A 25,141-nucleotide genomic window follows, 5' to 3' on the forward strand; every position below is an offset into this window, starting at 1 on the left:
CCAGATACAAGAAAAATCTCAACTTTCTCTGTAATTCATTGTCAGTTTGTCAATAAAAGCAAGTAGTTGTCCACCTCTGCAATTAACCCTTAGGATTTGAGTTTCCTTTTCTCTTCTATTCTTTTATCTGAGGACTGACCAGGCTTACCTTTTTATTAACTTACATACATCTTGCCTACGTGTTAACTTTCTTTGCCTTTCTTGGTTGGATTGGTAGTTTTCTCACACGTGGACTTTCTTTTTCCTCACTGACAACTGCTGTATCTTTGAATATATATTTAAGTAAATGAATTTAATCAACTTATTTTGTTTTTTCCTTTTTTTAACCAATCAAATTGTATCTTTGGGAATAAAAGCAACTATCTTTGCTTACTTATTATTTTATTTATTCTTTGCTTTTTTCCCCCCAAAACTTATTTATTTTTAACTGAAGGAAAATTGCTTCACAATATCATGTTGGTCTCTGCCATACATCAACACGAATCAGTCATAGGTATACATGTGTCCCCTCCCTCTTTAACCCCCCCCCCACCTCCCACCCATTCCCACCCCTCCAGATTGTTAGGGTATTCTTTGCTTTTTTCCCTCACTCTATGCCCCTATTCATGCTTTTGAACTGTGATGTTGGAAAAGACTCTTGAGAGTCCCTTGGACTGCAAGGAGATCCAACCAGTCCATCCTAAAAGAGATCAGTCCAGGGTGTTCATTGGAAGGACTGATGCTGAAGCTGGAACTCCACTACTTTGGCCACCTGATGTGAAGAGCTGACTCATCTGAAAAGACCCTGATGCTGGGAAAGATGGAGGGCAGGAGGAGAAGGGGACGACAGAGGATGAGATGGTTGGATAGCATCACCGACTCGATGGACATGGGTTTGGGTGGACTCCGGGAGTTGGTGATGGACAGGGAGGCCTGGCATGCTGAGGTTCACGGGGTCGCAAAGAGTCAGACACGACTGAGCGACTGAACTGAACTGAACTGATGGCCCTAATTCTCTGAGACTCTGTCTTTCAGTCCTTGTTTCCCAAATGAACAAGTACAATTCCTGTCTCTATCTGATTTATATAATATTGATTCCCAAAGCTAAAGAACTCCTTCCAGGAATAAGAAGCAAGCACAGAAGTCCGTAACACTGAGAGGGAAGATGAGTAACAGAGTTCTAACTCTTAAGTAGGAAGCCAAGATAACATTTACTGAGCACTTAGTACTGTGCCAGGTAAGCTTCTAATGCTTTAAATATATGAACTCATTCCATCCCCACAGTAATTCTGTGAGACAGGTACTGCTCCAGATAAGAGAAATGAAACAGAACTGTCCCAAGATCAAACAGCAGTGCAGATTCCAGAGCCCGCGTTAATACTAACATTACAGCCTTACTCATCGAGCTCCTCATTAACTGGGAACATTTCCTGCCACAAAGAAGTGAGTCAAGAGGTGACTAGAGTCTGGCATTAAGTCTCAAATGGAGGTGTTTCCCAGGTGGTAGAACCACACTGAAACGGCATGATTTTTCAGTCCCCCATTACAGCGATTAGGGATCAGATTTTAGAGATGTTAACTAATCTGCCCAAAGTCACACGGCTGAGAAGCAGCGGAGTTGGGACTGTTTGAGTCCAAAGTCCACGAGGCTCTTAACCTCTGCACTACATCACCTCAGAAGAATTCGGCATCGTTCCTCTCCCCACCGCACCCCACCTGCTCCCCGACCCGAGGTGTGCCCACTACGTTAGCTTGGGTTCCAAGCTTCTGCACACAGACCTATTTACGTAAATGACATGCAAACGCCAGTGAAATGTAACTTTTCATCTGCCGAAAATTCAAATAATGTCGGTGGCGGGGAAAGCGGATGGATCGCACTAACCCCGGGGCTCATCACATCCCGTGCCCTCCGGATCCTCGAGGCAGGCGGGGGAGGAAGCGGCTCCGGATGGAGAGTAAAGTGACAATCGGACGAGGAAAAACAGCCTTTCCTCCCGGGGGAGCAAGAGGCGGCCCGGCGGGCAGAGGGAACCTGCAGAGGGCGGTTTCTCTCCTCTTTTCCTGTCCCACCCAGTCGGCCGCCCCCACCCCACCCCCACCCCTACTCCCGCCGGCCTCGGCAGCTAACTCTGCGCGTCCCTGCTCGCTTCCTCGGCTCCGAGTCCCCAGCGGGTCCCCACGTTGCCTGCGGTGCCCACCCCCGTCGAGTTGAGAGGGACGCGCGGCGCCCGCCCGTCCCCGCCGCCCGTCCGACTGGTAAGGTGAGCACGCGGGGGAGGGGACTGCGCAGGGCGGGAGGGCCGGGCGCGCCGGGCGCCCACACTCACACCGCAGTCACCGCGGCCGCGGAGGAACTGAAACGCAGAGCGGCCGACCTTGGGCCTCGGCTGGAGCCTCCCGTCGCGGCGGCTCGGAACCGGTGCCCGGGACGGGCCGCCCTCGGAGCGCAGCGAGCCCTGCCTGGCGCGGTAAAGGGGGCCGGGGCGGGGCGGGGGGCGCGAGCCCCGACGATCGTGGACGCGGCGAGGGCCCCAGGGTGTCCCAGTCTCGGCAGGGCCAGGTGGGGGGCGGGCCCGGGGGCCCGGCCAACGGGGGTCGGTAGACCGCGCGGACGGCGCAGCGCACGACCGAGGGGCACTGGGGGGCGGCGAGCCGAGCCCCGACAACCGGCCGTCTCGGACGGGCCGGGGGACGGCGGAGGAGCCTCCCTCCGGTGCCCCGCGCCTGGCTCCCCCAGCGGGGCCGGTCCCTGCCCCCGCGCCGCCGCCAAGCCTGGGCCGGGGGCCTGCCCGCCCTGCGCTCTCCTGACACCTAGCGGACGGCTCCCCCCACTCGCGGGCTGGGAGAGAGCCGGTGGTAGGGGGGGAACCTGTCAACCGCGCCTGGGCGAACCCGGGCCCGTTGCTAATTTGCAGACTTTTACCTAACTTTCTCAGGCCTTGATAAACCTCCTAGGTAAATGTGCTGGCCCAGTGAGAGGATCTCGGGATAGGCGCTCAAAGGGGAAAGGGGTAGGGGAGGGGGAGGGGTTCCGGAAAACCTGGCCCCAGAGGCTTTCTTGGGATTTCCGGTCGTTTTCAGCCCCAGGCACGGGCCCACCCACCTCACGCTGGGCTTTGTCCCTTTTCCTGCAGGCCCGCACCTCCTACCGGTGCCCGTCCACCTGCCGCGATGGCTAGCTTCCCAACCACGCCTCCTCCACCAGGTGGGTGAGCGTCTCTCCCAGTTCAAGCCCCTCACCCCCAGCCGTGTTCCGGAATTCCCTGAGGCCTCAGCCCAGAAGGGAAGACTCTTCTACCAGTCTCCACCTGCCTGACAGCACAAAACCCGGGAGGAAGCCAAAGGCGACCTGATGCACACTTCAGTAGAGTTTGAATCTGGAGTTTCATGGACCTGGGCCGGTTCCTGGTACCACTTAGAGCTTTGAGACCTTGAGTGAATTATCTACCCTCTCAGTGCCAGTCTACTCGCTTGTAAAATGGGGGAAATAGTACATTAAGAGATTATCTGTGTGGGTGAAATGAGATAATCCATGTAAAACAGCACAGCGTCTGGTATTTAGTAAGCGCTCAAAAACGTGGGTTATTATTACTGGGTGCTTGTAAGAAAGTCCATCTATTCCAGGGAAGGAATTCTGCTTGTTTTTCTCCCCCTGGTCCTGTGTGGGATTTCTCCAAATCTCTGCCATGTGTCATCCTAGTTCCTTCACCAGGTACTGAACCTGGCCCCCGAGAGTGGAGGCGCAGATTCTTAACCACAGGACGGCCAGGGAAGTCCCTCTGCCTGCTTTCTAATTCCACTCCTCTGATGATTCACTCCAGCTTCAAAAACCCCTTGTTCCCTGGAACTGTTGTTAGCCCTTGTTCCTCAGGCCAGTTCTTCCGCTTCACATTGAGAATGGAGTCCCACTTTTCATTTCATAACCAAGCTTAGCTGGACAAACTGAGCTTGTTTTCATTGCATGTTAATTAGGATGAGGGAAGAATGAAACCTTGGTTAGTGTATATACGTTTGTTTTCATATACGGTCTCATTTGTCATGAGCACAGACATTCTCTGCTTTTCTGTTGTGGAAGTGAGTGAGAAGCCCAGGGGAGGTTGAAGACGCTGTCCTGTGTGGTGATGAACACGATTCAGACCTTTAGTTGTCTGCTGAGAGATAAGAAAAGGGAAAAGTGGGTAGCCAGCTAGATTAGTCAGTACAAGCTTCATGAGTGGGGAAGGGGATGAAGCGCTAACGCTTGAAGGATGCGTGAGGTTTATACAGGCCAAGAGGGGTGCAGCGGGGATTCCAGACGAAGGCAATGCCTCCTCTCGTGAGCCGCAGAGCCTGTGCTTCCCCTGGAGCGTATCCTGAGGGAGAGGACAGAGGGCCTCCAGAGTATACCTGCCTGTAGGGAAGAAAAGAGGTGCTTGCCTGGCAGCTAAGAAATTAAGACTTGGGCAAAAGGAGAACTATATACATTCTTCTTTTTTTTTTTTTTAAGTTTGTGGTAAGATAAACATAAATATTACCATTTTGATTATTTTTTGGCCTGTTGTTCAGTGCTGTTAGTATTGATTGACATTCACGTTGCTCTGCAATTATCACCACCATCCATCTCCAGAACTTTTCACCTTCTCAAACTGAACCTCCGTATCTATTAAATAATAACTCTTCATTCCACTTCCCCCACAGCCCCTGGCTACCACCATTATACTTTCAATCTGTTTGTATTTGACTAAGTACGTAGTGTAAGTGGAATCACACAAAATTTGTCCTTTTGTGTCTGGCTTATTTCAGTTAGCATTACATTTCCGAGACACATCCATTTTGTAGCATGTGTCAGAATTTCCTTCCTTTTTAAGGCTAAATAATATTATATACATATATATATGTATATATCTTTTTTTTATCCATTCATTCATCAATAGATACTTGGTTTGCTTCCATCTTTTGACTGTTGTGAATACTGCTGCTGCGAACGTGGTTTTACAAATATCTCTTTGAGTCCCTGCTTTCAATTCTTTTGGATTTATACCTGGAAGTGGAATTGCAAGAATGTGTGGTAATTCTGTTTAATTTTTTGAAGACCTGTCATACTGTTTCCCAGGGTAGCTGTACACTTCACGTTCTTACCAGCAATGCATAGGGTTCCAATTTCTCTACATCTCTACAACACTTGTTATTGGATCCTAGCATGTTGCCTGTTGTACATAGGGTGTAAGTTTCTTGACATTGTGGGCTCTGCCCACCCCACCAGATAAAGCCCAATCCCTTGCCACCTAATCACACTAGGTTGTCCTCACTCTAGATTAGACGCTCAGGGTTTTTCATCTTGCTTATTCTTCATCACAGTCCTGTGAGCACTTATTAAAAATTTATTTATTTGTTTATTTTTGGCTACACTGGGTGCTCATTGCTGTGCACGGGCTTTCTCTAGTTGCAGCAGGTGGGTGCCACTCTTTGTTGCTATGCACAGACTTCTCTTTGCGATGACTTCTCTTGTTGCAGACCATGGGCTCTAGTGTGAGTGGGCTTCATTAACTGTGGTGCATGGACTTAGTAGCCCTGAGGCATGTGGGATCTTCCCAGACTAGGGATCAGTCCTGTGTCCCCTGTATTGGCAGGCAGATTCCCAACCACTGGACCATCAGGAAAGTCCTGTGAGAATGTTTCATTCTCATTTTAAAGAAGCAAAAACAGGTTCAGAGAAGTTAAATGTTCAGAGGTTAAGAAATTCTCCCAAGGTTAAGCAACTGATAATGGCAGAGGCAGGATATTGAGCCAAGTCTGATTTATTCTAAAGCCTGTATTCTTTCCATCATAGTGTACTGTTCTTAGCCACTCCACCCCGTGGCTGGGGCACATGAAAAAGAAGGAAGAAGAAAGGAAGCAGAATTCCAGGGCGGGTTCCCATGGAAAGGAGAACTGGGGGAGCCGCCCTGTGCTGGGCAGGGCTAGAGCAAATAAGTAGGTTGGTAGACTCAGGTGGCAAAGGATCTGATGTCTCAGTGATAAGAGATTTAGCCCAGGAACAAGGGCCACAAAGAAACCAACCAGTATCTAGGTTAACTATAACAACAAAGAAAAAAGGTAGGTGAGCCAAATAGATCTTAAAGTTCATTTACTGTAGGTTAGGATTTGGGTGGAGCCTCAAATCTCAAATCTTGTGGTCCTCAGCCCCAGGCCTCCCTCCTTAAAGAAAATCAGTGCTACAGTCTTTCCATGTCTAAGAAGGGAAGGGACAAAGTAGCATTCTTATTCCTTTGTTTGGAAGAGGAGACAGGAGAGAAACCGGAGAGGAAAAGGAGATCATGGAAGTAAACCGTTCCTTCCACTTAATGCCAGGTTTCCTGAACTTAGTTTATTTCGTTGTTGTTGTTTTTTCATTACAAAGCTATTACATCCCCCTCAGGGAATAACCTTCTAGACTTCTGTGTGTGTGTGTGTGTGTGTGTGTGTGTGTGTGTGTGTGTGTTTATAGTTTTATTTTAACTTGCTTTTTCTTTACAAACATGTAATCATAATACACATACTGCCCTAGCAATTTGCTTTTTTTGTCTAACCATATATTCTGTTCCAGTAATTGCAGATCTACCACATTCTTTTTAACAACTGTGTACTATTTCCAGAGTGAATGACCTGTCATTTATTTAATCATTCCTCTGCTGATGGACATTCAGATATGTGTCACTCTTGCAAACAGTGCTTTTGAACACCCTTTCCATCCTGCAGTCAAGCTCTTGAGAACCAAACCCAGTGGACAGTTCAACAAAATGTTCAGGCTGGAGTGAACAGGGATGGTTCCAGACTTTGGAGAGAACCTTGAAGTGAGGAGACAGATTTGTAGCCTGGCCCAGCCAACTGCTGAGTGACTTGGGGCTGGTGGATGAAGCTTGCTGAGCTGCCTCAGTTTTTTGGCTTGTCCGTAGTGATAACATGAACCCTAGTTACATCACATTCTTGGGGTGGAGATAAAATAGCGTATGTTTTGTGAACTCTAAGTCATAAATATAGATTACCATTGTGATACTTGGGCTTCCCAAGTAGCACTAGTGGTAAAGAACCCGACTGCCCATGCAGGAGACATAAGAGACATGGGTTCAAGTCTTGTGTCAGCCCAAAGGCCCCAGCTCATTCACTTGAACACCCTGTGACCTGTAGTCTGAGAAAAATTCTTCTGCAGAGAGTTGAGTTCAAATTTTGGTGGTTTTTTTTGGCTACACGACCTGACGTGTGGAATCTTAGTTCCCTGACAAGGGATCCAACCTCTGCCTCATGCAGTGGAAGCTCAAAAGTTTTAACCACTGAAGCGGAAGCAGAGTCCCTGATTTTTTTTTTTTTTGAAGTATAGTTGATTTACACTGTTGTGTTAGTTTCTGCTGTATAGTAAAGTGAACCAGTTATATACATAAACATATACCCAGTCTTTTTTAGATTCCTTAAAATTTTTTTATGTTTTTAATAGACATTTTACTTTGGAATAATTTTAAGTTTATAGAAAAGTTGGAAAAATAGTACAATACCCTTCAGTTACTTCAAATGTCGTTGGTACATTTGACATTGATACAGAGGACCACAGTATGTTTGTGAAGACCAAGAAATTAACACTGGCATGATACTATTAACAAACTACAGATTTCACTGAGATGTCACCAGTGTGAAAATTTGATTTTGAAGAGAATTCTGATAAAACACTTCAAATTTTCAAAAATTCTAACATTAAGACTGAGAAAAATCTTGGAGGGTCAGCTAGTTCAGCTGCCCTTTCTGAGCTGGAATTCTCTTTCCCGTTCCCCATGAAGCATCTGTCCAGCTTTGCCCTTCATTCTCTGGGGGAGACACCCATCTCCCATTAGTTTCTGCCACTAGTCCTCTTGTACAAGTTGATATATTCAAAGACAGAACTCAGGTCCTAGTCTTTGCTTCCTGACCAGCTTTTCACTCTGAGCTTTCTTTTGCAAGCTTTCCTTATCTGATGTGGTTTCCAAGCCATTCACTGTGTTGGCTGCTCAACTCAAAGACACCCAGACACAACTCAGCAGCCTCGGAGTAGCACAGAGTGGAACTACACTGCTGATATCATTATTAGAGGCCATATTTATATTCAGGGTGCCTAAAATAAGAGCAAGTTTTAAATATTTCAGGATTATAAAAGTCATTATCATCATGAGAAATTTGAAAGATAAAGGAAAAGATATAGAAGGAATTAAAAAGCGTCCAAAATCCTACCATCTCCCTGTCGCTTTCACTGCTGTTTTGAGGTCTGTGCTTCCAGCATCAATGAGTTTCTAGTGATCCCACTGTAAGTCTTTTATAGATGCTGCCACTCAGCTGTGGCTTCCCCCTGCTTTATTTGTGAGTAGTTGATTTCCTGGACCTAAGAGCAAGGAGTCTGTTGAATTCTCCTCTTGTTAAATCTGGCCCATTTCTCCAGTCATTTTTAATCTCTGTTTATCAACTTATCAGTGGCTCCTCTAACTTTGTGTCTTTCACAAATTTGCCAAAACTTCCCTGGGTCTACTGGGATCTATATTTACCCAAAGGACACTAAGCCGTCCATTCTAAGCCTGTGTGGAAGGCCACCAATAAGGCAGAACACTAAAACAAAAGCTCTTGCAAAGAATTTGATATTTACTTTTTGGGGGGCTGCACTGCCCAACCCGTGGGCTCTTAATTCCCTGAGCAGGGATTGAACCTGGGCCCTCAGGAGCAAGAACACAGAGTCCTAGCCACTCATTTATGTATATTTTTTAAAATATTTGTTTATTTTTATTTATTTGGCTGTGCTGGGTCTTAGTTGTGGCATGTGGGGTCTAGTTCCCTGACCAAGGATCTAACCCAGGCCCCCCAGCATTGGGAGCATGGACTCCCAGCCACTGGACCGCCAGGGAAGTCCCCCTCACTATTTTTTAAACACTAGCAAAAAAGCTGAGTTGTTACCATTGGGGAAAATGTATTATTGGACTTTGTTATATCTGTCTTTGGATTTAACAGTTTTATTTTGAATTACATTAAGGCCTTAATTTGGCCCTGGCATGGTCTGTCATAATAATATCAATTCAAAAAGAACTAAGGTCAAATCCTAGCGGAAGAAGCTCTGTTTAGACTGGCATCACTCTGTTCCTTGATGGCCAATTACTACCCCACTTAGTCCTTAATAAAGCCAGGCTGTGTTAGTCCACAGAGATATCGTAAACACTCTTATGTGTTCTGGGATGAGATGCTAGCTACTCAGACAGCACCTTCAACTCCCCTAACCCACCCCCTCCCCATCCTTACTCTTAAGCTGATGACCTTCTATTTTCTGGAGCCAATTAGAGTTCTCAGAACTACCAAAGGCTCCCCTGCCCCCATCTACATACTACCCGCCTCTGTGCCCACGTGCACATTCATCATGAGTGATCTCTGCTGTCCGCAGCCAATCGCTCCATCTGTGCCCTGGATCCTGTCCCTTCAAGAACATGGCTCCAGCCGTCAATTGTTCCCTCTCATCTGAGTCATTCGTATCCATACATAAACATTCTGTCATTTCTCCCATCCAAAAAGCAAAACCAAAAACTTGAACTCTCTTCCCCCCTCCAGCTATTGCTCTATTTCCCTGCTCACCTTTGCAAAAAATGAGTTTATATTCTGCCTTCAATGCCTTTCCTTCCCCTTTTTTCTTTCTTTCTTTTTTTTTTCCCCTTTTTTCTTTTTTACTGAAGTGTAATTATTGACTTACACATTGTGTTAGTTTCAGGTATATAGCAAAATGATTCAATGATTCAGTTATTCAGTAGATACATATATATCTATTCTTTTTCAGGTTCTTTTCCCTTATAGGTTATTAAAAAATACTGAATATAGTTCCCTGTGTTATACAGTAGCCCCTTGTTGGTTAATTATTTTATGGATAGTTGCATGAATATGTTAATCCCAAGCTCCTAATTTCCCCCTCTCCCCTTTGGTGGCCATAAATTTGTTTTCTGTGTCTGGGTTTATTTCTGTTTTATAAATAAGTTCATTTATTTTTTTTTAGATTCCACGTATAAGCAACATCATATCATGTTTGTCTTTGGCTCACTTAGTGTGATAATCTCTAGGTCCATCCATGTTGCTGCAAATGACATTATTTCATTCCTTTTATGGCTGAGTAATATTCCACTGTGTGTGTGTGTGTGTGTGTGTGTGTGTGTGTACGTACCACATCTTCTCATCCATTCATCTGTCAAGTGACATTTAGGTTGCCTTCTCTCTTTTTTTTGAACCCCCTGTAAACCAGGGATTTATACTCAGCACTTGCCCAAACTTCTCTTGTCAAAGTGACTCATGACCTTTGCACGACAAAGCCTGGTAGTCCTTCTACTTGGTCTGTTTGGCTGCTACTCCTCAGCCTCCTGACCCTCCCTGGGCTCAGTCCTTGGTCCTCTTCATCTATACTTACTCTCTTGGTGATCTCATTCAGTCTCATGTTTGTAAATATGCTGACTTTTTATTTATTTATTTATTTATTAAATTTTTAAAAAATTATTTATTTATGACTGTGCTGGGTCTTGGTTGCTGTGAAGGCTCTTCTCTAGTTGTGCTGAGTACTCTTCATTGCAGTGCTCGGGCTTCTTGTTGCAGTGGCTTTTCTTGTTGCAGAGCACGGGCTCGAGGGTATGCAGGCTTCAGTAGTTGTGACTCCTGGGCTCTAGAACACAGACTCTGAGTTGTTTTCTGCAGCATGCAGGATTTTTCCGGGTCAGGGATCGAACCTGTATCTCCTGCATTGGCAAGCAGATTCTTTACTACTAAACCACCAAGGAAGCCCTGTGCTGACTTTTTAAATCTCCAGTCCAGACCTCTTCCCCAGATTCCAGTTTTTTTATTTATTTATGGTTGTCCTAGGTCTTTGTTGCTTTGCTTGGGCTTTCTCTAGTCACAGTGAGCGGGGTCTGCTCTTTGGTTGGGGTTCTTGGGCTTCTCATTGTGGTGGCTCCTCTTGTTGCAGAGCACAGGCTATAGAGCATGGGGTCAGTAGTTGTGAAGTTGCCCCAAGGCTTGTGGAATCTTCTCAGACCAGGGATTGAACCCATGTCCCCTGCATTGGCACGTGGACTCCCAGGCACTGGACCACCAGGAAATCTCAGTTGTTGGGTTTTTTTTGGTGCACCATGCAGCTTGTGGGATCTTGGTTCCCTGACCAGGGATTGAACCTGCACTCTCAGCAGTGAAAACTTCGTCACCTCCCTGGTCACCCCATTCACAGTCCAACTCCTGATTCCCTTTCCTACTTTTATTTTCTACATAGCACTAACCAAAGTCTAATATAGTACAATCTTTACTTCTTTATCTGTTTGTGCTCCATCTTCCTCCAATCAGGATGTAAATTGTATGACAAAATGTTTTTTTTTTAATTGTGGTAAAATTAGACACAACATAAAATTTACCATTTTAAAGGATGCAGTTCAATGGCATTCTGTGCATTCACATTGTTCTGCAGTCATCACCATCATCCATCTCTAGAACTTTCTTGTCATCCCGAACTGAACTCAGTACCTGTTAAACAGTATCCCCTCATTCTCCTCTCAGCTGCTGATAACTACTTTCTGGAACCCAGAATTTGACTATTCTGGGTACCTCAAATAAGTAGAATCATGTTGTATTTGTCCTTTTGTGACTGGCTTACTTCAGTTAGCTTGATATCTTCAAAATTCATCCATATTGTAGCATGTGTCAGAACACCCTTCCTTTTTAATGCTTCGTAATATTCCATCATGTGTGTGTGTGTGTGTATACACGTACACATGTATGTGTGTGTTAGTTGCGCAGTCATTTCTGACTCTTTGCAACTCCATGGACTGTAGCCCACCAGGCTCCTCTGTCCTTGGAATTCTCCAGGCAAGAATATAGGAGTGGATAGCCATTCTCTTCTCCATGGGATTTTCCCAATGCAGAGATCAAACCCAGGTCTCTTGTGTTGTACCATTTGAGGTACCAGGGAAGCACGCGCGCGTGCGCGCGCGCACACACACACACACATACACACACACACACACACACACACACACACACACACACAAACAACTATGCCATCTTTTGTTTATCTGTTCATCTGTTGATGGACATTTGAGTTGTTTCACTCAATAATGCTGCTGTTAACATTGGTATACAAATAGCTGTCCCAGTTCCTGCCACACACACACACACACACACACACACACACACAACTATGCCATCTTTTGTTTATCTGTTCATCTGTTGATGGACATTTGAGTTGTTTCACTCAATAATGCTGCTGTTAACATTGGTATACAAATAGCTGTCCCAGTTCCTGCCTTATTTCTTTTGGATAAATACCCAGAAGTGGAATTGCTGGATCATGTGATAATTCTATTTAATTTTTTTAAGGAACTGAATGCATGAGTTTTTGCCTGTTGTGTTCACTAATCTATAACCTAACTAATCTATAATCGAACAGAGGCTGGTCCAAAGTACACACTCCATAAATACTTGTTGAATTAACTTTTTAATTTCTCATTCTCTGGACAGTCTAAAAAGGCTCTGCGACTTGTCTGACCTAGCTTGCTCCTAGTGGTCTCACGCTAACTCTTAATGCTTGTGGTTTCAAGTTCAAGACCCCCAAAGCAGTCCCTTATAACTGGTACTAGAATTTTGCTGGGAATGATAAGTTTCACCAGTTGTTTATAGAACCCACCCCATTCTGTGGCCCTTCAGGCTTCTGGCCCCTCTGTCTTTCTCAAAAGCTCCTATGTCGCCAATAACTGTCCCATGTACGTACTCTTCCAGTGCCCTTGACTGTCACCTAACTGAATCCCTTTTAGATTAGCCTGGTGCTTTTTGCTTCGCTTCTCTTGAACTCACTTCCCCATGTCGCCAAGGCTCCTACTACTCTTTTAGTGCAAAAATCTCTCGCTTTGATAGACAGAGGCAAAAGGGGCTGAGAGAGTTCTAATCTCTCTGTTACCTCCAACCTCTTAGCTTCAGTGCCAGACAGCAGACATGTCCCATTTCCTTGTTTTTGCTCCAAATGTAACACTTTTTAAATTGTCCTTCCAGTGTCCTTTGCCAGCTGGAGCTGTGTAGAGTTTCCTGACACGGTTCTCCAAGTTTCTGCTATTAGCTTTTATGTGCATTTTATTTTCAAAGACTCACCTTCTGAAATCACGTTACTGGAAATGGGCTTATAGGAAATACAGAATTGGGACAGAACACTCAAAACTTATGTAACTTTGTAACAAGAACCCTAAAACCACAACAGCAATCAATTTAGCAGTCAAATCTCTGCTAACAGTCGAATCTCGAATCCTTGTCCGTCCTAGACCCCTGTGCCCTGGGGAGTGTGCTTCCTCCTAGATTAGAGGTAGGTTCCAGAGAGATGTCACTTCCAAGACTGTTTTCATCAAAATTTAAAATCTGATATAAGATCTGCCTTCTTCTAGTGCTTTTTGCATAGAGATAAATTTTATACAGACATAAATTTCGTATAGGGGTCTCCCTTCATCTGATGTATTGTATAGCGGGAAAATTTTTTGTACCACTTTCGTTTCCATTTATTGCTTCACCAGATGGCTTAATGTAAGTGGAAACCAACTGATACCTGCATCCAAGGAAGGTACTTACCGTGAATTTTATGTTTCTTAAGGTCTTCCTCTGTTGCTAAAATGTACTCTTTAGTTCGTGGCACTAGTGGAAAAGAACCTGCCTGCCAGTGCAGGAGCCACAGGAGACTCGGGTTTGATCCCTGAGTCAGGAAGATCCCCTGGAAGAGGCCATGACAACCCACTCCAGTATTCTTGCCTGGAGAATCCCATGGACAGAGCAAAGTACTGGGCTACAGTCTGTGGGTTACAAAGAATCAAACACAACTGAGCAGCTAACACTTTCACTTTTCACTCTTTAGTTGTAGAAAGCTTGAAGTTGTACATGAACCAACATGACAGGTATCATTGTGATATCATTCCCTGTTCACCAGTCGCCTGTGAGCAAGTGCACATTAAAAGCAATCTTTGTAGCACAACAGTCTGTATTTGGTTGTGGTCCTCTGTTTTTGTTTTTGTTTTTCCTGAATTTGTCCATATCTTTTAAAACCTTGCACTTTTGGAAATCTTGTTGTGCTACCTCATAGTTATCTTTCACTACTTTTTCCTTTTTTTCCCTGTTGGAAAAAAGATGTTCCCTAGTGGCAGGAAGGTTTAGTATAAATGGCTTGCTTGGGGGGACTTACCAGCGGTCCAGTGGTTAAGACTCTGTACTTCCAATGCAGGGGGTGTGGGTTCGGTCCCTGATCAGGGAACTAAGATCCCAAATGCTGTGTGGTGTGGCCAAAAAAGTATTAAAAAAAAAAAAATACCTTGCTTGGGCTTTGAGAGGGGTAGTCCTGGATTCAGATCTTGACTCCTTCCACTGTTCCTTCATGAGTAACACAGGGCATGTCACTTAACTCTCCCAGGAGCTTTGGAGTCCACATTAGCAAATAAAAACGCCTGCTGTGAAATGATTGGTATTCTAAGGATTAATAATTATGTGTAGGAAGTACCCAGCACAGAGTAGGGACTTAGCAAATGGCAATTGTTATAACTGGGATCATCTGCAGAATTTCCCAACTAGGAATCACCTTCCCTCCTGGATTTTCTTTCCCAGTACTCTTATACATCTGTTCTCTGAACCTTCACTCAGCTCCATGGTCAGGGCCCTGGGGGGACCGCATCACTGCTGCTTTCCGGGCATCTATGACAGGGCCTGGCACATGGTAGATGCAAAGTGAATTGTTGATTGATTGAATTGAATCCTATTCATCTTTATATTGAAGCTTCTGTACATACATTATTCTTCTTGGTGCTTCGTGTATCTTAAGTTCTCACATGTTTAAGGAAGACAAAACTGAGAGCACTCTAGATCAATTGTGGGAAGATGGCATGCAGCCCTGGGATGTGTAGGCAAGGAGCAGCAGTCTGAGGCAGTGACCAGGTGGATAATTTGATGGAATCTCAGAAGTGGCAGCCCATCACTTTTACTGCATTCTGTTTGTTAGAAGCAAGTCACTGGATCTGGCCAACACACAGAGAGAGGGGCTTACACAAAAATGTGAACACTGGGAGGGGATGGATCATTGGGATTCATTTTAGAAACTGCCTCCCACACTCTTATTTTACAAATGCAAAAGATACAGGCTCAGAGAGGTTTAGTAACTTCCCCAAGGTTATCTAGGACTTTACTGGGGCCGGATGCAAACACAGAGCAGCTTTCCTTTTGAATCACTGAGCATATAAACAAGGTCACCTTAAATAATATTTTGAAAGAGTTTTTTAGTGTATTTATTTTTGGCTGTGCTGGGTCTTCGTTGCTGCACAGACTTTCTCTGGTTGTGGCGAGCAGGGGCTTCTCTTTGTTGCAGTGCACAGGCTTTGCATTGAGGTGGCTTCTCTTGTTTCTGTGCATGGGCTTCATTAGATGTGGCACACGGGCTTAGTGGAATCTTCCTGCACCAGGGATGAACCTGTGTCCCCTGCGTTGGCAGGCAGATTTTTAACCACTGAACCACCAGGGAAGTCCTTAAATAATATTTTAAGTAGTAGCTACTATATATGCTTGCCTGCATGTTTTCTCATTTAGCCTTTCCAATAGCCCTGCAGAGCTGGTTAATATAGTTCCCATTGGTTACAAATGAGAATGGATGGAGAAGGGTTTGGTGTGGCCCCGAGAGGGGGAGGCGATCCAGGCTGCCCACCTCTGCTTTCCTTGTGGCCTGTGTGAAAAAATCTTTCATCACCGTTGACCTGTCTTTGCACTGCTCCCAGGCCCACCAGACTATCACTGGTGACTTCATTTCCCTTGTCCTGGGTGGAATTCCTATCTCAGACGAGATAGGAATCAGGCTCACTCCCTGTGCTCCAGCCACACTGGCCTTCAAGTCCTCTCGTCTCAGAGCTTTGAGCAGGCTCTTCTCTCTGCCTAGGATGTACTCCATATCTCGCCCCTGTCACCCTGAAAACTCCTACCCCTGCTTCAGCTTGCAGGTCAAATCCTGCTTCTGGGGAGGCTGTTCTTGCCTGAAGACTATCTCAGCCCCTCTGCCACATGCTCACCTGCATGTTGCCTTTGCCACCTGAATCGCAGTTCTTAACTGTGAACTTGGCATGGTGGTGGCTGAGCTCCGTGAAGGTAGAAGGTGTCTCTTTTGCCCACCCCAGTGTACCTGGCACATACCTGGCAGAAGGTGAGAGTTAACGAGTGCTGCTCTTACTGTTTGGGCTTCCCTGGTGGCTCAGCGGTAAAGCAGCAGCCTGCCGATGCAGGAGACCCAGGTTCAATTCCTAGGTCGGAAAGACCCCCTGGAGGAGGAAATGGCAACCCACTCCAGTATTCTTGGGGAATTCCATGGACAGGGGAGTCTGGGGGGCTACAGTCCATGGGGTGGGAAAGAGTCAGACACAACTTAGCAACTGAACAACAACTATTATTGAGAGCATGTTGAGATGCCTCTTGTGGGTGCTTCCAGGGTCAGTCAGGCTATTTTCCCTGGGATATCACTGTTCCACAGTCACATTAATTTTTTTTTTTAATAGACATTGAAAGAAATGTCTGTTGTCAGCAGGAATGGAAATTTTTGTTTATTTATTGTTTACTGCATTTAGTTATTTATTTTGGCTGTGGTGGGTCTTCACTGCTGTGTGCAGGCTTTCCCCAGTTGCAGTAAGTGGGGGCTTCTCTCTCGTGGCAGTGCAGTGGCTTCTCTTGCAGAGCACGGGCTCTAGGGCACGTGGGCTTCACTAATTGCAGCACAAAGGCTTAGTGGCCCCGAGGCATGTGGAATCTTATGGGACCAGGGATCAAACCCATGTCTCCTGCATTGGCAGATGGATTCCTAAGCACTGGACCACCAGGGGAGTCTCCAGTAATACTTCCTTAACTGTTACCTTTCAAACCCCTACATGTTAAGTCACTTCAGTCATGTCCAAATCCTTGCAACCCCATAGGCTGTAGCCCACGAGGCTCCTCTGTCCATGGGATTCTCCAGGCAAGAATACTGGAGTGGGTTGCCATGCCCTCCTCCAGGGGATCTTCCCGACGTAGGAATCGAGCCAGAGTCTCTTAAGTCTCTTGCATTGGGAGGCGAGTTCTTTAGCACTAGCGCCACCTGGGGAGCCCTTACAGTAAAACACTGACTAGGAGAAAACGGAAAGGCTTCCTGACTTCTCATGGAAACGGAAGCCTGGGTAGTGACTTTTTAGAAGTGGGACTTCCAGGCTCTGAAGGACGGATAGACCAATATAGCAGGAGGAGGTATGGGATATATTTTAGGATAGGAGAGGCCTTATTTCAAAAACTTTCAAATTGCAAGGCCTACTCTGGAAGTGTAGAAAAGGGTTTTAGTAAGGGAAGGAGAAATGTCTTCATTATTTTTAAATAATGTTTACAAAGAGTTTGTAAGAACAATAAAGAAATGCATGTGCTGTATAATATAAATACATGTACACATATATGCATTCATTATTTGATTTCATTTATGTAAAAGTATATATTCCTAACAATAACATACCCTTATTGAATTACTACATGTCACACAACAACCCTATAAAGTAGGTTATTATCACCAGTTTGCAGATGCACAGATGGGCTAGGTAATTTTCCAAAAATGACACAGCTAGTAAAAGATAGAGCTCAGATTTGAACCTTGCGGGTGTATATGTATATGTGTGTTTGTGTGTGTGTATATTTTTTTGCCAGGCAGTGCCATTTATAGAATCTTAGTTCCCTGACCAGGGATCAAGACCCGGGCCCTCAGCAGTACAAGTGCAGAGTCCTAACCACTGTACCACTAAGAGATTCCAGAGCCCATTCTCTAACTATGTTAGACAGAGAGGAGTCTATCAAAGTGTTCACTGTGGTGGTTTGTTTTCTCCTCTGATCTCCAGGTTTTTCTATACAGATGTCCTATAAGAGTTAAATGATTAAAGTTTGAATAGGGAAGAAGGGGGTGGTGGTGAAATTGAAGGACAAATATGTATTTTAGAACAAAAGAATCCACCCTATTTCCTTTTCCACTTTGTTAAATTTTCCAGAAGAACTGATGGCTACCACAATTCTACAGGCCACTGAGGCCCTGTCCCCGGAAGCTGAAGCCAGCACAGCTCTCATTGCAGGTAACAAAGACTCTGAGTCAAATCCAAGGGGCCTTCTGAGCTCAGGGGCCCTCTTGCTCCAAAGACAGCCAGGAAACCAGTGTGATGGACTAAGATTCTCCCTATACAGAACAGCACCACAAACTAGAGACCAAGTCTATCAATGGGTTCACTTTGGCATGTAAGTTAGGCTTCACATCAGAGGCACTGCCAGTAAATGAGAGGTTGGGAGGTGGCCACAAATAGATGCACTGCCTACGGGTGCTGCAGTCGGGTGTGGGGGTAGGGATGAGGGTGTGTGTGGTTTGTTGAGTGGTAAGAAAGAGGATGGGAGGGATCAGAAACCCCTACAGGAGGCTATGGATTTAAAAACTCTTCCTGTTGGGATAAGCGATTTCCTGTTTCCCTCCTTCCTGTTTCTATCGTAATCATCAGGAACTAGTTGAGAGGGAGCTCATTTTGACAGAAATCAAAAGTCCTTAAGCCCAAGGAGACTCTGGATATCATATACTAAGGAAGTTGGGCTTGGTGGGAGAATATGGACTTGGATGTGGACGCTAGTTAACAGCAGGAGGATCCTCATTAAGAGTGAGGGAATCGTCTAAAGCAGGGGACCCCAAGAGTTACTGAGACGCCCCAATCCTGAAACATGTCTGCATTTTCCCTCTCCTTTCCAAGTTGTTATCACCGTGGTCTTCCTCACCCTGCTCTCAGTCGTGATCTTGATCTTCTTTTACCTGTACAAGAACAAAGGCAGCTACGTCACCTACGAACCCGCAGATGGCGAGCCCGGCGCCGTTGTCCTGATGGAGAATGACTCAGCCAAGGGCAGGGAAAAGGAAGAATATTTCATCTAATATTTCCCAGGCCCCAGGGAGCTTATCCAGGTTCCAGTGCTAACACACTATTCATTAGGTGAAAGTTTTACCTGAAACCGGTGAGGAGCATCCATTGATATGGGTAGACCTGAGCTGCTTCCAGGACGTGGGCCTAAATGCCAGCATCACTGTCACCATGGACTGGGGACACGAAACCAGCTGCTCACGTCTCTGGCCAGGCCTGTCACACAGCTTCTGACTCATGAGTGAGATGGAGCCGTACTGGGCAACACTGGCTGGAGTATACGCCTAGTCATCTTCACTTTTTTCTGCAGGCTGAAGGGAAGAAGAGTCGGGGATCTCTGGATGCTCCTCTGCCCTTTCCTGGTCACCTAGTGACCACCCAAGTGGAAGGAGTACCCTTGGTTATTCCCAGAGGTGGGACACCACAAGGAAAGGCCAGGCCAGCAGGGCCAGGAGACCGTGGAGACCTCCCTCCTGATGAACATGCCACGTCCCTTAATCTGAGCCCTTCCTCTCCTTATGCCCCAACAATCCAGACATATGCTATTTTTATTAGAATTAAAATCATTTGTTGATACAGAAATCAGATTCTCATGTGCCGGACATCCTCATCTTTGTACTCTGACTTATCTCTGCTCAAACTTTTGAGTCTGCTCTGTTGTTCAGCCTCTCAGTCATGTCCGGCTCTCTGTGACCCCATGAACTGCAGCATGCCAGTCTTCCCTGTCCTCTGTCTCCCAGAGTTTGCCCAAGTTCAAGTCCATTTTTTGCTTACTCAACTCTTACCTGTGTCTTCTCCCAAGCAAAGGGGGCCCCAGGGAAGTTTTAGAAGTTCCCAGAAAAATCTCAGGGGTTTGCAAGAGATGGTCCTGGGAAGTTTGTCCTAGAAGAGGGTCATTAGAAACAAACCCTGGGAGGTGAGTTGTTTAGCCTCCATCCTGGCAAGGGCCAGGATGTCCCTGATCCATTCTGTGTGCACACAGAGGGAACCTGGAACAACCTGTGACTTTTCCCACCAGTGCCCTTTCTATCAAGCCAGAGAGGCTTCTGGGATCTCACTTCATCCATCTCAAAATCAGGCATATTTAAAAGGTACAGTATTTTGGTAGAATTCACTAACTCTCCATGCATTGTTTACTTTGGAATTAAACTAAACCTCCTTCAAGGTCTTAACTATATTGTCTTCATTTTTCAAGCTCAAGTCCACCCAAGGTAAGACCCAAGAGTTGAAAAATTCATCTTAGCAACTTATATTCCAGTTTTCAGCATTTCTCCAAACAGAATTTTGGAAAAACCGAAGATTACCCTCAACTTACAACTTAACAAGTTGTCCAACTAAAAAACATTTTCCTCAAGTCAAACTTAAGGGCAGGAGGAGACTCCTCCAAATGAGGAGACTCAATCGTTCTCTTATTTCTAAGTTTATGTTCTGAATTCTTGTGGCCTAATAGGCTTTTAAGAACCTGAAAGCACTTAGGGAATAAAATGGAAAAAAGCTAAACATCTAGAATGGAACTCATGAAAATGGTCAAATCTTAGCCTTGTACTCCTGCATTTATTTCAAAGAAAGACTTCATTAAAAGAAAAAAAGATGATAGCAGCACTTATCTGAATTCTAGGTGGGATATAAAAAACGTTATATACAGAAGAGATCTAAAAACAAGTTGAGTAAAGAATCCTTGAAGTGAGGTGTAATGCAACTTCATCACTTTATTCAAATCTTCAAAATAGTCTTTATTCTACATTTTTAGTATAAAAAATCCACAAGTTAAGTGCACCACAGTGTAGAGAGAGACATACAACGCTGAACTTCCATAACAGTCAATGGTACAGTCAAACATCACATGTACAGAACACAAATTTAGATGAACTGAAATTATAAGATAAAATAAAATAAAATCCAATTTTAGAAAACAAAAATCAAAATATTAAGGATCCCTGAAATATTCTTAACCCTAATGAGATTTCACTGGACTCAAGTCATTTAGTAGTGAGGCATTCACAATATGACCCCATTAACCCAGCTGAGGAATTCTTGGGAGCCATGAGTGGCTACATCAGACACTGACAAGAAATGGTAACCAATTTCTGATCTGCAAACTCCCCTTAATTTGGCTCCAGAGTCATCAGGCTTTTAAATGCATCCTCCTCCTTGTCCCTCAAAATTTATAAACTGCTGTTTACAGTACAGTTTGCACTGGTATCCTTTGTTAAAACAAGGTTCAGTTTTTCTGGCACCAAAACAAATTTGGGTTTGGTTCATGTCTGAAGAGAAAACCTATGAGGAGGGTCCAAAAAGCACCCTCCGCTTTTGCCTGAGGAGATGCAAAAGCAGAAGAAATGGGTCCTGTGCTTGGGGCACAGAGGGGGGTTTCAGAGGATCCTTTGTGAAAGACTAGTTAAAAGATGACAAGTGGGGGAAAGTGCAAGGAGAGAAGGAAATTAGTCTGACTGGCTTTCTGTCCTGCACCATTGATTCAATGGAGATTGGTGGGAAAGAGTGGAAGACAAGGATTGAGGGTAGGACCAGGGGCAAAGGATGGAAAGGAAAAGGCAGACAACTAATGCGGTTTGTTTATAACAAGTAATATAAATCAAAGACTTAAAGGAGATTAAAGACCAATCAGAATAATTTGGCAACTTTAATTCTTAGGAAGATCAAAGTTCCCTCCAAACCTAATTTGATGTTTTATTACTAAAAGCAAAGACCAGTATGGTACAGTATTACTCCAGAGGAATTAAAGGAAGATCCTTAGGGCTGCTTTACCCACATTCATTTTATGAATGGATACCTCCCCTACCTCAAAATGCTTTAGAGAGGTACTGCTACCATTACATGGTTCCTTATTAAGTTTGAAAAGTGCCTGAAAGTTTGGGCACCAGAAAGACACCCCAACAACATGTGTCTAAACTGCAACTTCAGGTTAATATGACTAAAGCAGTTACATTGTGAGAAGTGCTGAAGGTATGTGATGTCTTTCCCGGCATAGAGATGGCCTTGGTTCTTCACCAGATGGTGTAGCCACCATCTGAGCCACCCATGAAGAAGTTTCCCTTCCGCTGAGTTACGAGGACGTTGGCTCCCTGCATGACTGCCAGCTGAGCAGCATTGGGAGGGCATCCAGGGGGAGGCGGCTGCAAGGGAAAGACAAGGCTGAGTGGGCAGAGGGCAGCTGTGGGAGGAAGTGGACAAAGTAAAAGAGGCCCAGTCAGGAAGACGGCAGTGTGCTAACCAGTGGCATCTCAAAGAGCTATCTGGGCCACCAATCTGAGTCCAGCAGGTCGACATTCTTTGTGAGCCCAAAGATATAAACAGGGAACCCACTCATTTAAAGGGTTCTGGGCCAAAATAAAGCCTATGGATACCTTCTGAGTGTGGGAAGTCCAGACTTGTAGGCATTTTCAGTGTAGAAAATCACTCCTATTCACATCCCAAAACACAGAGTGGGTACCAGGTCCAGGGATCTATATCACAGGGTCTGACAGTTTTCAAATAGCCCTGGATAATCTGAAGGCTCTACCTGATGACAGCATTTTCACTTCATCCCTAGTCTATGGTTATTGAGTAGATGATCCTAGCAAGGACCATTTGGGCTCTAATTCCCATACATAGGGGAACTAATCAAGAGACATAGCTAAAATCCCTAGTATCTCTCTAAATGCAATTTAATAGGGATTATGCATTCTGTTGCCATGCTGATGGCACATATTAAATAAATGCTTATGGAATGAATGAGGAGTGTGATTAGACTAGTATCAAAGTGAACTGGAAAAGCAGCAGGCAGGACTCTTAAGACAGGAAAACAAAGGAACCTGATAAATTCTGACATCAGTGAGTACGCCAGGAGTTACTGACTGGCCACGGTTCTCCTGCCCCTTCAGTGCTTTCTGCCTGACTACTGGGCGTCAGTGATTACACCGATACCGGCAACTATTACCCAGGGATGATGAAAGGATGACCAGTCATTTCAGGAAGTTAAAATACACAAGGGTTGAGCTTTTTTGTGACCAAGTCATACTCACAGGAATGTTTCCAGCAGTAGCGCCAGCTCCAAATCTGGCCCCTGCATCATACCCTCCTTCCACCAGCACTGTTGAACCAGGTGGATAGATGGGACCAACTGGATAATAAGCCATGGGGATTGTGGAGCCTAAAGGTCCAACAGCCACAGACTGGGCCATGGGAAGATACAGTGAGGCTCCAGGAAATGCAGCTGACATGGTGGGGACGGTGGCAGCCCCTGGGTGCACAAAGCTCGGACGATACAGCTAGAAGAGGCAGAAGAGAAGGCAACAAGTTACTTTATGACATTCCTATTTCAGATCTTATTTTAATGAGTCAAGTCTTAATTCTCCTTGTGCAGATTACACTCTTTGAGTTGTAACTCAAGAGTTACCTTGAGCAACACAAGTTGCCTTTCCACTGCCACTCAATATTCTCCTGGATCACTTCCTGCTATAGCTAATGTTAGGCTCAGGGAATGCAAACTCATCTTCTTTTTTTTTTTTCAAACTCATCTTCTTAACTTCAGCCGGTGCCAAATAACAAAACAATCAGATAATGCCTTCTCAAACCCAACAGAAATGGCTAAACTATGTCACGTTTTAAACTGATTCATGTGAGCACTCTCTCCTGTTTGTGGGAAGTAAATAAATGTGTGGAGCCAGACTTGGCCAAAGACTGAAAACATGATCCAAGAGTATTCCATTATTTAAGTCTAGTTAACTGGAAGCACCTCTGAGTAGGCAGGTGGAGCATCAGTATAAGGTGGAGCCTGAGGAAGATGCAAGGTCTGAGGGTACACAGGGTTCCCAGGAGGCTGCACGGGGTAAGTTGGCTGCGTTGGATATTGACCTGGAAAACAAGGGGGTAAAAAAAAAAATGTTGTCTACCATACAGAGTCACCAAAACAAAGCAGGACATACTGGGTAGCTAACCTAGCCGGGATAAGCCAAAAGATTTCCAGACAGACTGCCCTAGAGGGCCTGATTCCTGGAGTCAAGAAAATAAGCATTCTCTTTGCATCCTTAAAGCTGAAGAAGCTGGATTCCAACTGGACATCCAGTAGCAGACTGCTGTCAGGCGCAAGTCAAGCTGGGCCCAAGATCCTTTCAGAACGCAGGGCAGTTCTGGGCACCCCCTCTAACCGCTATTTCCACGGTGTGTCCTGTTTTCCTGCCCTGCGTGGTCTCCAAAGGTCTCGTTGTAACTGACCAAGACCTCGTGAGTAACGGTGGTTGTGGTCATCGACCTCACAGGTTCCTACTCAAGGTCGACTTCCAAATGAAGAGAGTGAGTGATGGACGTGAACACTGAGATCGGGGAGGTGGCTGAGGGGAATGTTCTAATACAGAAACCGGGAGACTTTCTGGCCGCCAGCGAGGGTAAGGGGAAAGAGACCCCCTTCGGGCCCAACAGGCCCGCCCACCAGCGCGGCAATTCACTAGTTAAGGCCGAAGGCCTGCCTGTGGTTCCGGAGCGCGGCGCCCCGCCTCTGCCAGTTCTCCATTGGCCTACCCAAATCTCGCCTCCAGCTCCCCATTTGCTCCTACATATGCCCATCACGACAAACCTTCTCCCCCCCCCCCCACCCACCCACCAGCCCCCCCACCCAACCCGAGCCCACAGCTCCAAACTGCGCCACAGAGATGAAGGGAGAAAGGGCCGTGAGGGAGCGAACGGCCGTAGTTCGGGGATGACGAAGGTGTCTGGCGCAGCCCCGGCCACTGCAGCTGGCTAAGGAGCGCGGCGCACCTCGCCCCAGGCCTGGCGTTCGGTGACCCTGGGCTCCGGGCCCGCTCGTTCCGGGCCAGCACTACTCCCCCCGGCGGCCTCAGCCACCCCCTGTCCTTGCCTTTGCTGTTCATGGTGGCTGCGGGTCCGGCTCGACTCGGCGTCGCGGACGGTTATTTTTTTCGTCCTCTTCCTGTTCGTAGTCACTTCCGTGTCACGTGACGATCTGTCCGCCTAGCGTCACCCGACGCCCGAATGCCGCTGCCACCGGAAACCCCGCCCCTCCGCTCGGCCTCCGGTCGCTGAAGGGAGGGCCCGCGTGATGCCGTCCTCTCCCGTAGGCCCCGCCCACCGGGTCTTGTCCTCCAACCCCTACCCTTGTCCCTCGGCTGAAGGAAAACCAAATACAGGTATTGTCTCAAAACGGGGTCTTTTCTCTCTTGGACGCTCGGAGGCAGTAACATTAAACTATTCTCTGGAGCCTTTTTCCACCT

At 45.8% G+C, this 25,141-nt stretch overlaps 2 protein-coding genes across 5 annotated transcripts; one reads left to right on the forward strand and one right to left on the reverse strand.

The window, feature by feature from the left end:
- The first annotated feature begins 1,802 nt into the window (after positions 1-1,802).
- On the forward strand, positions 1,803-20,462 carry SMAGP (small cell adhesion glycoprotein). 3 transcript variants are annotated; one of them, XM_065934381.1, is made up of 4 exons: positions 1,803-2,235; positions 3,114-3,184; positions 18,012-18,092; positions 18,750-20,462. In XM_065934381.1, exons 2-4 carry the CDS (start codon positions 3,151-3,153, stop codon positions 18,926-18,928), a joined length of 294 nt encoding a protein of 97 aa, XP_065790453.1. In that variant the 5' UTR covers positions 1,803-2,235; positions 3,114-3,150; the 3' UTR covers positions 18,929-20,462. The 3 variants fall into 3 exon arrangements, with proteins under 3 accessions (XP_065790453.1, XP_065790451.1, XP_065790452.1); XM_065934379.1 differs by having other exon boundaries at positions 1,815-2,240; XM_065934380.1 differs by lacking the exon at positions 1,803-2,235 and adding an exon at positions 2,282-2,447.
- A 136-nt stretch (positions 20,463-20,598) lies between these two features.
- DAZAP2 (DAZ associated protein 2) lies at positions 20,599-24,913 on the reverse strand. Of its 2 annotated transcripts, none has more exons than XM_065934378.1 (4): positions 24,769-24,913; positions 23,650-23,768; positions 23,014-23,182; positions 20,599-22,048 (listed from the first exon to the last, which is right to left on the reverse strand). In XM_065934378.1, exons 1-4 carry the CDS (start codon positions 24,779-24,781, stop codon positions 21,726-21,728), a joined length of 624 nt encoding a protein of 207 aa, XP_065790450.1. In that variant the 5' UTR covers positions 24,782-24,913; the 3' UTR covers positions 20,599-21,725. The 2 variants fall into 2 exon arrangements, with proteins under 2 accessions (XP_065790450.1, XP_065790449.1); XM_065934377.1 differs by having other exon boundaries at positions 21,770-22,048; positions 22,937-23,182.
- Positions 24,914-25,141: the final 228 nt, after the last annotated feature.

The sequence above is a fragment of the Muntiacus reevesi genome, chromosome 4 (assembly GCF_963930625.1).
Source record: "Muntiacus reevesi chromosome 4, mMunRee1.1, whole genome shotgun sequence".
Lineage (NCBI taxonomy): Eukaryota > Metazoa > Chordata > Mammalia > Artiodactyla > Cervidae > Muntiacus > Muntiacus reevesi.